The following is a 12,327-nucleotide window of genomic DNA, read 5'->3' as shown; positions in this document are numbered from 1 at the left end:
TAAATAGATCAATATCCAGCATTACGTTTAAACTCTTAAACTGAGTATAAATTACTGTAATGATGATTGGGAGGTTATAATATAAGATTACCAAATCGTAAAACAGAATATGAATTCCCATGTGCTTAAAGGTGTAACCATGGACCTCCATGTACTGGTCTATGGTTTAGTCATAGTCATATATACTTTATTGTCCATTTAAAAAACAGAAATGTGATTTGAAAACTGGCAAAATACAAAAATATAAAATACAATTTACAAAAACACACACAAAAAGTTAAGAGGCTAAAAATTGTTAAAATTAGATAAAAATTATTATTATTTAATTATATTATATTATATGATTAACCACCAATCTATACGACAACCATTCAATTGATTAAATATTGGTATTATTAATGTAATACTTATGTATGTACACATATCTATATTCATTTCAATTTAATTTGTCCATTATACGATTATCATTTATCTTGTATCGGATTACCATAAGTCCATACAAAAATGAAGAAAAGGGCAAAATGTTTCCATTTTCTATACAGTAATCTAATAATAGACTACCATATTAAATTAACTTTACTAATAAACATAATATAACAATATTTTTAAACGCAGAATACGGTATCGTTGTTTGTTATAATTATAGATTAATTAGGTACATTCTTGAACTTTTGAGACAAGGCAATGCTAATTTTTTTAATGTAAATTTAGTTCATAGTAATAATTATTATAAACACTTGTTTAATTTCTTTGAAAATAAACTATAAATGTACTTACTTCAGCGACTTCAGCCATCTTTTTTTACTTGTGTGTTGGTTGCAGGCAGCAAAAGAGAAAGAAATCAAGAGAGTGCTACTTCAGACAAGCCAAGCCTACTGTCCAAGGTCCGATTTAAATTGTTATCATTTTACACGATTTTGGTTCTGATAGGCGGATAGAGTATACTTAACATTAATCATAAACCACAGGAAATATATTATAATAATACATGCAATCCATTAGGCTAACTGTTAAATAAACAAGTGGACTGATAATATGTTTTAACTTTAACATAAAAGAAAAAAATTACACACTAATCGTACATGGTGCGAAAGAGCCAATAAGCCTATACTGCATTCTATTAAAAATAATTCAACATTTTATTTTAGATTAAATACATACATATAATGAAATAAGAAAGCAATTTAAACTGTAATTACTTAAAGAATTAACCTTTGTCTACATTATCAAACTAGTTTGGCAAAAAAAGTGTGATGTGTCCAAATATGGTAGTGATATGACATCATCATCATCACATGTTTTCGTCACAAAAAGTGTGATAGTGTAGACAAAGCTTTATACGCACAATATACACATTGAAGTATAGATTATTACGCGGACGCATAGATATGGGCAACTGCGCAAGATCATAGTAGGCTTATATGGATTGTGTTCAAAATGATGGTAATATTCATTTAAAGCTATTCAATCTTCCCTGGTTTAAAGTGACATACATTATACATTCACTCAAGTATAATAATAGTATAAATTGTTAGTTTGGCTAGCCATAAGGTGCCGTTTCGGTGACTTAGCAGAGTGGGAAGTTGTGGTGAGTGATCTGTGATAATGTATGATATATAAACTATACATGTACCAGGGAAGAGTTAAATTTAACTCTTCCCTGCCTGTACTATATTATTAAAATAAGTGTTAAATACATACACCAGTTTTATTAAACAAACAAATATATAACTCAAGTGTACACACTAGAACCATATTTATAATTAACCGCATAACCACATGATGTTATTGTTCAAATAATTAATGTTTGATAACCATATTAATCTGTCTATGTTTGATATGTGCCACGAGTACAAGAGTGCAATATCAATAAATCATTATAATCATTATGCTTACTTAAAAACATGTAAATATAAACATCACTGTAAAAACCTCATCACTCATAATTAATCGATTTAATTTATACTGGTATTAATATAGTTAAACACATTAATCATCTACTGTTTAAGTAGGCCTACGTAGGCCTACTTATACAAAACAATGTATGGTAACTTCCTCTTAAATATTCAGTTTTTTTTATATTTTATACTACGCTTGCGCAAAGGTAATTAATTATGGATTGAGACAGGTTCTGTGTTCATCTCTCTTGTTCAATATCATACAGTATCGATGTGACTTCCTGCAGTGTATTAATTATTAACGATGTGTGACGTAATATAAGTCAATATCTGCTGCTATTTAAACGATCGATTGGTCATATCGTAGTTACATCCCTGCTTGGAAGTGGTACGTTCCAAGGGTCGAAGATCAATCATCATGGCTGCAGTTGTAAGTATATACTGCTAATTTTAACGTTAATTATAGTATTTTAAATAATATTAGATATTATACAGTGTATGTATTTTGTGTATAATTATTGTAATACTGTACGTGAATATGATGGTGAAAATGGTCATCAAAATCAATGGTTATATACGGTATGCGTTTTGTCGCGAATCTGTGCAACGCTCTATGCTATTTTGACCAGCTTTGACGTGATATAGACTTTGCCATTGTTAAATATGGGGCATTTGTATACTGATACCTACATGATTTTAAGCTTGATAGAGTCGTAACAATAAGAAAGTGCTCACGGCAAAAATTATTTACATTTTGTGTTACAGCATGTGAGAAAACGTTCAAAGACTATACAATTTTATTTTAGTACCCACTCAACAAGAAACAAGCAATAATATTTATATTTCCGGTATGTTAATTACGACAATACATTTATTTTTTTAAATGTCAAACGATGAGAGAAAATCTTTAAATTGTCGAAGCTTTTAAGATTTATGATTAAACCACTAATAAGTGTCAAATCTCTCCCAAAAAAATGGAAAAAAAAACATATGTAAAATGTGCTAAAAATACATTAGACGTAATAATAGTGATACAAATTCACATTGCGTTAAGTAACATCGGAGATACCGTATTATGTTAATGTAGCCTATAATTGTTGACAGTATTAATTTAGTCAGGTTATATCGGTCTTTTTATGCGTTAAGGGTAGGCCTACTCTCCTTACGGTAAGATTTGTGGGTGGGACGAGGTCGGCTATCAGATGACCAACTGAAACTGACTGGGCCCTCAGGGTTGAGCTATAGAGAACCCAGGATGAATGATGAGGGTAACTCCCTCCATATCCCAGCATAACAGGCAGTCTACACTATGACATGAAACTCACGCTCACGCATCTCATACGCCTGTTCATCAACATTTCACATGCATATCATCGTATGAAAACATTCAGTGGGAATTATGCTTTATTCAATCCATTCCATACATGATGTCCATCCTCACTAATGGGGAATGATGGTAATGATTTTGGGGATATGTGTACCTGTTGAGAAGGATTGACTATTTAATGTGCGTGCTTGACGTGCGAACTATCACAATGCGTGCGCTCGCTTTTAAGCTTGGTTCACACTAGGACACAACGCAAGGACGTAGTAAGCGCAACGCAAGCGAGTTGACCAATCACGCGTGAAAGTTCGGATAATCCATCGCTTGTAATTGTTTAGATTGCTTACGTCGTGCTTACGTCGTTGCGTTACATCCTAGTGGGAACTAAGCGTTACACACAAGCGCTGAATTACGAAACCGATAGCCTACTTTGTGAACTCTAATCGTTCTTTCGGTCAACTCACTTTATCTTGGTAAGTCACGAGCACCTCATTCACATGTTATTTACCTACGTTAAATATTTATACAATTGAATAAATTTCTATATAAGTTATTTTGTGTTAAATTTTAACACCAAGTATGTGTAGAAACGGTTTATTCGTGTTTGATTATTGTATACATATTTTGTGGCGCTATAGGCCTACTGATATGTAGATAACCATATACTTTATTTAATTACTATACCTGAAATATGGGGCGCCATACGCAGCAGAAATGCCTCAAACTACTACGTTGCCAATTTACCATTAGTTAAGCCATAAAAAACAAACCATGTACAAGATATGCTGGCTTTACAGCAGTTATAATTTATAATATTTTTTAATTAATAATACGTTTGAAGATCCGATTAAAGTAATGTCATAATTCGATCCTTCATTCCACCATAATGAACCTGTGGCTACGTGATCGTGTTGCAAAAAGTTTTCAATTTTGCAAAGGGAACAAGCATCTTGTTTATGTTGAAGTACAAATAGTTTAAGGTATATGTTTCGGTTCCGTTGTAAGATAAATCAAATTAAAATGAATTAGCTTTATACTGATAGATGTTGTATTGTTTTAGTTAAATAAACTAAAATACATTTTTATTTTGTTCCGTTACAAGCCAACAATCCGTGCATACGCAAACTTTGACAAAGATAAAGATGTTCAAATCTTACGGAAGGCCATGAAAGGAATGGGTAAGTATTAGATGATTATCATTTAAGTAAGTTCAGTTAAATAATTCACCTCATTTTCATATCAACGTTTCAAGTTATATAATTATATCCTCGACCACCGAGGGTATAGCATTGCGTGTTATGTAATCGTACAAATGGCGGAAATTTCAGTTTTTCACTAATCTTTTGTTGAGAACTGAATAAACAGTAGACTAAACGATTTAAAGAAATCGTTATCAAATATTGATAGACTTTTCATCTCCTTTTTTAATTCATATTTTGTTTCCGTTCTATGTACCATATATTCTGGTTTCATATAGTATGAAAATGCTGTAATGTTATAAGTAAAAGTTAATATTATTAATTAATATAATGTAGGCCTACGGCCTGTCGTACTGGAAGTTTCCCTATCCCTTATTTTATATAAGTGTAAACTGATCCAACAAGACAGTGTTATCTACTTCTAAACTTGAAATATATGTTTACGGTATGTTATGTTTCTACAACGTAACGTAATGAATATAGATTAATGAATTACGTTTACTCTTTTTTTCAGGAACCGATGAGAAGGCACTAGTTGATATCATTGCATACCGCAACAATCCTCAACGGCAGGAACTAAAGCTGCATTATAAAACGTGTTATGGCAGGGTAGGTTCAATCAATCAACATACATACATACATTAATATATACATTCCTGTTTCGGCGTTTAAGAAAGGATCACGTCAGTGTGGTTGCTGGTGGCAGGTATTGTAAGTCGGGTCAAGTTAATGCTGCATGAGTTGAGTATGTACACCAAAATGACCCTCTCTAAATGTGACCTTTGGTGACTTTCTATTTCCACAAACGTATACCTCACTCGATTGTGTGTAAACTAAGTTATGTTTAACATACTCAACAATTCATTTCAGGATCTTGTTGACGACATTAAGAGCGAATGCAGTGGCAATTTTGAAAAGGTGCTGTTAGCTTTATTGGATCTTCCGCCGTTGTTTGATGCCAAATGTCTTGGAGCGGCAATGAAAGTACGTATGAACAACTCTATAAAGCTTGGTTTAGATGAGTCGACCAATCATTATTAGCATATATTAGCTATTAGCTTACGATTCATGCGTCGTGATTGGTCAAATTAATTGCGGCGCACTTACGATCTTTCCTTACTTCCAATTGGAAACCAAGCTTAACCAAGTGTTTTAGTAGAATAAATTGAAAACATTTGCATACAACGCATTTAATACTAAATGTTTATAAACTAAATGATGATTTTTTTTATGTATTTAATGCACGTTTAGGGTGCAGGAACTAATGAAAATCTTTTGATTGAAATCCTGTGTACTCGAACCAGTGCGGTAATTATCAGCTTATTTTTCATTTAAACATACTGTAGGCCTACAATGGTCCTAATTATTTCATCAATTGTAAAAGAATATGATAAAAGAAAGTAGAGAAGTACACGCAGCAGTCTTTTCCTAGGCCTAAAACAGTTTAGATAATAAACATACTTTATTTTAAGTTTTAAGTGTTTGTTTTTCAGCAAATAAAAGCAATAAAAGTAGCGTATAAGGAAGGTAAGACTTGTTTTTTAAAGATAAAAATATACAATGTTACATTCCGTAAAGGCTAACTCAGACAGCATCGTACGACGAGTCGTCTCGTCGCGTCTGGAGAAAAATAAAAAATACGCCCCTGACGCTATCTCAAGAGGAAGAAGACTCGTCGAGTCGAGTTTTAAGACAGCATGCACCGTCGGGCCTCATCGTGCAACGCTTTCTGAGTAGGCCTACGAAACGTTTACTAGTTAAACGTTACAAAGTATTTTATGTGTATCTTGAAACATTTAATATACTCATCTTTCCTTTGCAATCAGTTTGAATATCGAATGTTATTTCCTTAGGTTTTGGTCGCAATCTTGAGGAAGACTTAAAAAGTGAAACAAAGGGTGATTTCGAGCGTCTACTGGTTGGGCTTTCTGCAGTAAGTTCGAACTAGAAATCCATTTTAAATTTCATAATCAATTTAGGAGTAAATACAATTCTAAACAATTATAAAAAGAGCGGTGCCTGGGAACAAAGTTTTAAAAACTCGAGTTAACAGTATCTTCAATATAGGCCGAAATATTAAATATCACGCCCTCTGTCGTCGCTCTTTGTATTTTGCTATAATATTTTACTTAGTTTTTGGGCGCTTACTATATTTTTATATTTGTTTAGGCCGGAAGGGATGACTCGGATGAAGTTGACCAAGAAAAGATAGATTCGGATGCAAAAGCCCTTTATGAGGTATTTAGAGGATGTTTGTATATTTACTAATTATTATGGTGCTGTATATAAATTTACTACAAATAGAGCAATGAACATTGACGATTGACGTAATAATATATTGATATTATAATATTATTTTGTTTTCATTACAGGCTGGTGAAGGTAAATTTGGAACAGATGAGTCTGAATTTCAGCGAGTATTACTGGGAAGAAGTTATGCACACGTGAGGGCGGTGTTTGATGCTTATGGAAACGTAAGATTCTTCCTCCTGTTTCAAACATAAATGTTTCACTTGTTTTACAGTGCGTCTGAGATTTAGTAATGGAGATATGGTCGGTGGCCTACCAATCCAAGGGTCCTGGGTTCAAGTTCTATCATGTCAGGATTTGATCTAATGACAAATTATAACTCTACTCCTAAAGACTTGTAATAAGATTTTGTTTATGTAGACCATCTTATGTATGTTTTTCTTGTGAACTGGATTGTCACCTTTAAGGATAGTGAATGAATTCGCTCATTGTTATCCTTGGGAATTTGCCTAAATATATATATAAACAAAATCAAAATTAATGTCATTATACTATGTTATTTATTTTGAGATGATTATCTATTTTTGCTATTTGATTTTTTAGATTTCTAAGAAGTCTATTGAAGAAGCAATAAAAAGTGAAATGTCCGGTGACCTACAGTATAGCTACCTTACCATTGGTTTGATCATATTTATTATTATTTTTTATTTGAATTGTAATAACGTATAACAATGTAAAGCCTATAAAACATTATTTTTATGCCTACAATTAATTTATTTTATTCCCACAAGAATAAAGTTACCTTACCATCGGTTATATCATATTTATTATTATTTTTTATTTGAATTGTAATAACGTATAACAATGTAAAGCCTATAAAACATTATTTTTATGCCTACAATTAATTTATTTTATTCCCACAAGAATACAAATAATCAAAAAATAACTTTTGTATACACTTTATTTTATCTTTTAACCTTTAAACAGTGCTATAATTTATAATATAATATGAATACGTATGCGATCATCGCATTTTCTGAAATATCACTTCTACCTAACTCACAAAATATACAATTTCTTTAAGATTTTAATTATATAATCGTGTTTTTCTTCTCTAGTAAAATGTGTGCGTAACCCAAGTGAATATTACGCAGACATGCTTGCAAGTTCGATGAAAGGGATAGGCACAAATGAAGAGAAATTGATGCGCTGTTTGGTTTCGCGTAGTGAGGTTAGTAAAATCAGTGCATTTTTTTTTTGGTGGTGGTGGGTGGTTGATAATTTGTCCTGCAAAACGTAATTACATACCTTCAAATCATTAATAATAAGCGGATGACATTTCAGGTTGATCTTGGAACAATTAAGGCAGTGTATGCAGCTAAGCATGGGAAGAGTCTTCGTGACACAATTAAGGGTGAAACGCGAGGAGATTTTGAAAACGCGTTACTTGCATTGATTAACGAGCAGAAATCATGAAGTCGTAGGAACGCAGGCCAAAAGTTCATGAGTTGCCCATTACTTCAGGAAATAAAGCTCATGAAATACATTAATGCAACTAAAATGCCAGTATCTAGTTATATGTAATCGTCAGGCGATATTTGAAAATTAAAAGTAAACTTAATGGAATGAAATTAAAGAATATAAATTCAAATTGAGCAAATGAGTGATAGATATTCGATTAAAGTATGCGTAAATAGGCAAACAAATGCAGAAGTATAAAGAAGTAGTACAGGCTAAAAAAAGTATTGCTAATTTTATGCAAACGTATGTGCTTAAATTCGTTACGTAGAAACAGTTACTACATTAACAAACTAATTGATTAAAACAGATCATAATAACGTTATATATTACGTAAATTAAATTTATAATTAGGCATGTATAAATTGATGATTAATAGTAGTAATTGCTTGCTCCTTGCAAGGACCACTGTAGTTATTAATGACGTCATCTTCTAAGCTTCGGCCATACAGTTCTTGATAACGTTGTGTAATTCCATTTAAGTCGATCTGTAAAGATGTTAAATAATATAGTCTTTGTCAAAACCTTTTTAAATGTTAAATAGTATATGTACCTTGGCAATGATCGAATGCAATTTAAAAACAAAAGAAAAATGCAATTATTTATACTGTATCTGTCTTTAAACCATAATATACGTTTCTTTCGTTTTAAAACAACATATCCAATGCATAGACATTCATTCTGTAAAGGTCACCCAAATAAGACACCATATTTATTTTCAAATTCTCTTATCAAGAATACAGTAGTAAATACATTACGTTACCTCTGCTCTCTGTACCAATATTCGTGTAAAATGATTGCTTGAAGACGGTGTAACGTGTATCAAACGGTTGAAAACGGCAGCCCAGTAATCAGTAGTACTTCGTCCATAAGAAACTACAAGAAATGTTTAAATATCAGACATAAGCTACGTTCACATTGAACCCGGATTCGGTCCGTTTGATCACATACATATATCCAAATTGAGCTGTGAATGTGTTCTACTCAACACACACATTTATGACGATTTTTATCTGGCCACTCACCGAAATTGGTAGATATACGTAGATTATTATGGCTAACTTTTACAGTTTAGCTCCAAAATCTTAACGCCAAATTGTCGATTTGTAATATTGGAGATGTTTACATCTAATCTGTTTTACATAGGTCTCCATTGGAAAGTTTATATAAATAAGATATAACACTTAAAAGTTTCTAAAAGGTATTGAAAAGACTTTTCAATTTTAAAAATTCAAAATCATTGCCTCTCATCCAAACACAAATGATAAAATGGTTTATTACGTACCGATTTTAACATATCCCATGATGTAAATATCCTCTGATTGGTCGAATAAAAATTCTGTTAGGTCACTATTGGACTAGTTAGATTAAACAGAAATGTATAAGTCATTAGTCTAATTTATGAACACTATTACCTCTGTCAGTAACTTAACTGAGTATTGTTATCGTATATTATATGATTAATAGATTAATTTTTTTTTTATCAATAGGAATTAGTTATTGTTTAATGTTAATTGTATACCACTGTGCATTATAAATTAAATGTTACTTACCAATGTAAATTCTTCATAAATTGTGTTGATGTCTTCCAAACTTCGTATGGCTAAAACACTTTGAACATCTATATCATCACCCTAGAAAATATGTTGTATTATTTAAATTATGGCAAAACAGTACACAGCATTTTATTCTAAAATATTAGTGTTATTGCGACTGAATTTTCTTACTATCTCTCTCTATTGATACACTATACTTGAAACGTGAGTATTTTAGGTGGAAGTTTCTGTACATAAAGGAGACAAAATGTGGTGTTTAGGAAGAAACAAGTGGTCATAGTAAGCCAAAAAGTTGAAAATAGTAATAATGGTCGTCTTACTTCTAAAATTCTGTTAACGTCTTTGTTTATCTGAGAGATGCTTACAACTTTGGATTCAGCACGCATGCCCTAGAAATAAAATAATAGTTCATTACTGGCTTAATCAATGCAATCATGTTTAAATATGTTGAAAACAAACTTACACCATAGGCCCTATTATTAAAATATAAAAATCTTACCAAGAGCAGTGAACCTAATAACCTCTTTACCGCTGTGTCCATTTCACTGTTTAAAACAACTGTTTCAAGACTTCTATTGTATTCTATATAAAAATCGGAAATATTTTTAATAATAATATAATATTAGACTTTTAAACTAATAGTTACTACTTTGTCTGGAGAGGTTTCACTTGTGTTTATCCGATATTCAATGCTGTATACCAACATCGGTTGTCGAGTATCATTGGAATAAAGCATCTAATTTGTATCACATGTGGTGCCTGTCAATTTTGTTGTTCAGGGTTAGGTTATGAACTAGTCGATACATGGAAAACATATGTGATGCTGTATTACTGAATATTCCTATGATGCTGTAGACATCTAGATACAGTACCGAGAATCGAGTGCTTCACTTTTATGCTATTTTGTCTATTTACAAAATAAAATATATCATTATTACCTTCCATGTATGAATCTTGAACTGTTAACATTTCCTATACAGTAATAATAGGAAACATTATAAGATTTCCTCATAATTATTGGAAAAAGTTAAGGAAGCCATTTTGATTTTTTTTAAATAATAGAAGCTACAAAAAGTCTTCAACAGACTTTAACTGGGTCTGAAGAATTTAAAAACAACACCAAAAAACAACAAAATAAAAAAAATAGTATAATAGTAAGTACTTAGAAATTAGCTCTGAATTTATAGTAATTGGTAGTTTTCAATTCTTTCTTTTTAAATAATAATTTGCATTAAATGTATCAATATACGGCACTGTCATGATGACTTACCTGGTTAGAAAGAGGTATTATTACCTCCAGAATTGATTCCACGTCAAATGTTCCTGAACTGAGATCGTTCAAAAGACGTGTCGTCGATTGAGTGGTACTCTCTAGCAAAACATTGATACATGCATGGGTGTCATGTGACGTAACGTTTATTAGAAATTCAGAAAGTGTCTGTATTGACAAAAAAATAAGAGATCTATTAATTTGTAAATTTCTAGTTTTTATTATTTTTTCAGCCAAAGCTACAAATAAGATAGCTCGAAAGATTAAGCTTAAAAGAGAATGCACATAACAATACTGTCAATCGTGTGATAACATCGAAATACCATTACAATGTCCATTTGTTATTAGTATCTCGAGTATTCAACTCATGTGGGCCAGGGTTATAAGAATCAGGCAGCAAGTGCACACCATACCTCGGTATTTACAAACGAGGCCCCCGCGTGTGTGCCTACTGTAATTCTGCAGAACGTTGTGAATTGAACCTGCCTAGAATCATGGAGGCTAGAATCAACTAAAGGTATGTTATTAACTTTTGTGACTAAAAACCAGAGGGGGTCCACTAGTAAGTTTGAAAACAAACAAGTAATGCAACTCATCTATATATAAATTTACGTAAGGGCAAAATTCGGTAAATCGCGCGTTAATTTTTCGGTCATGATTTTAACCACCTGATGTTACCCTGTTTATTAATTAAATTGAGTTAGATAATTAGTTATTGACGATTAAAAAAGATTAGGTTCAACGACTTTCCACAAATAGGGGTGTTTTCCGATCGTGGTATACATTGTCTAATGGTTGTCGATGCTGAAAAATACGCACACAATATATAATTCAATATTTCGGAGTTTGTTTTATCATTTTGTGACTACTCTAATAAAGTAACATTTGATTTTATAAAAACTCACGTATCCAAATGCAGCTAAATGTTTATCACGTATTAGCAGCCTTTCTCTCATACTTTTTGAACTGAAGAATATGCTTATTGCCTCATCCTGATTTGCTGTAATAATATAAACGTTAGTAACAGTATTTAGTATAGTGTAGTATGTATTCAGTGAATTAAGCCGCTATACATGACGGCAATGGTAATCTGTCGTGGCAACTATGGAGTCAAAGGTTTAAGTACGCAAGGGTAGGCTGGATAGTGTTGAAATGAACGAAAAGCATTACATTTATTTGAAAAAAATTAAAGAAAGAATGCTTCAATAAAGAAAATATTTCTTAACTGTTTTAGTATATCATTTATGCTCATTAAATCTAGTATATGAACAGTCTCAATATATCAATAATAAACAGGTAGCTACCTGATATA

General features: G+C 31.8%; 2 protein-coding genes across 3 annotated transcripts; one reads left to right on the top strand and one right to left on the bottom strand.

Annotated features, from left to right (window-relative positions):
* Nucleotides 1-2,270: 2,270 nt before the first annotated feature.
* On the top strand, nt 2,271-9,713 carry LOC140062860 (annexin A13-like). 2 transcript variants are annotated; one of them, XM_072109232.1, is made up of 12 exons: nt 2,271-2,328; nt 4,325-4,400; nt 4,936-5,030; nt 5,292-5,405; nt 5,673-5,729; nt 5,915-5,948; nt 6,275-6,354; nt 6,591-6,659; nt 6,794-6,895; nt 7,275-7,350; nt 7,790-7,902; nt 8,016-9,713. In XM_072109232.1, exons 1-12 carry the CDS (start codon nt 2,317-2,319, stop codon nt 8,145-8,147), a joined length of 960 nt encoding a protein of 319 aa, XP_071965333.1. In that variant the 5' UTR covers nt 2,271-2,316; the 3' UTR covers nt 8,148-9,713. The 2 variants fall into 2 exon arrangements, with proteins under 2 accessions (XP_071965333.1, XP_071965334.1); XM_072109233.1 differs by lacking the exon at nt 2,271-2,328 and adding an exon at nt 2,612-2,746.
* On the bottom strand, nt 8,540-11,999 carry LOC140063024 (annexin A13-like). Its single transcript, XM_072109450.1, has 9 exons — nt 11,921-11,999; nt 11,016-11,183; nt 10,684-10,717; nt 10,245-10,327; nt 10,066-10,134; nt 9,743-9,823; nt 9,475-9,547; nt 8,953-9,065; nt 8,540-8,677 (listed from the first exon to the last, which is right to left on the bottom strand). Exons 1-9 carry the CDS (start codon nt 11,969-11,971, stop codon nt 8,540-8,542), a joined length of 810 nt encoding a protein of 269 aa, XP_071965551.1. The 5' UTR covers nt 11,972-11,999.
* Nucleotides 12,000-12,327: the final 328 nt, after the last annotated feature.

Source organism: Antedon mediterranea, chromosome 11 (genome assembly GCF_964355755.1).
Source record: "Antedon mediterranea chromosome 11, ecAntMedi1.1, whole genome shotgun sequence".
In the NCBI taxonomy this organism is placed as follows: Eukaryota; Metazoa; Echinodermata; class Crinoidea; order Comatulida; family Antedonidae; genus Antedon; species Antedon mediterranea.
This window is presented reverse-complemented; position numbering and strand designations above follow the sequence as displayed.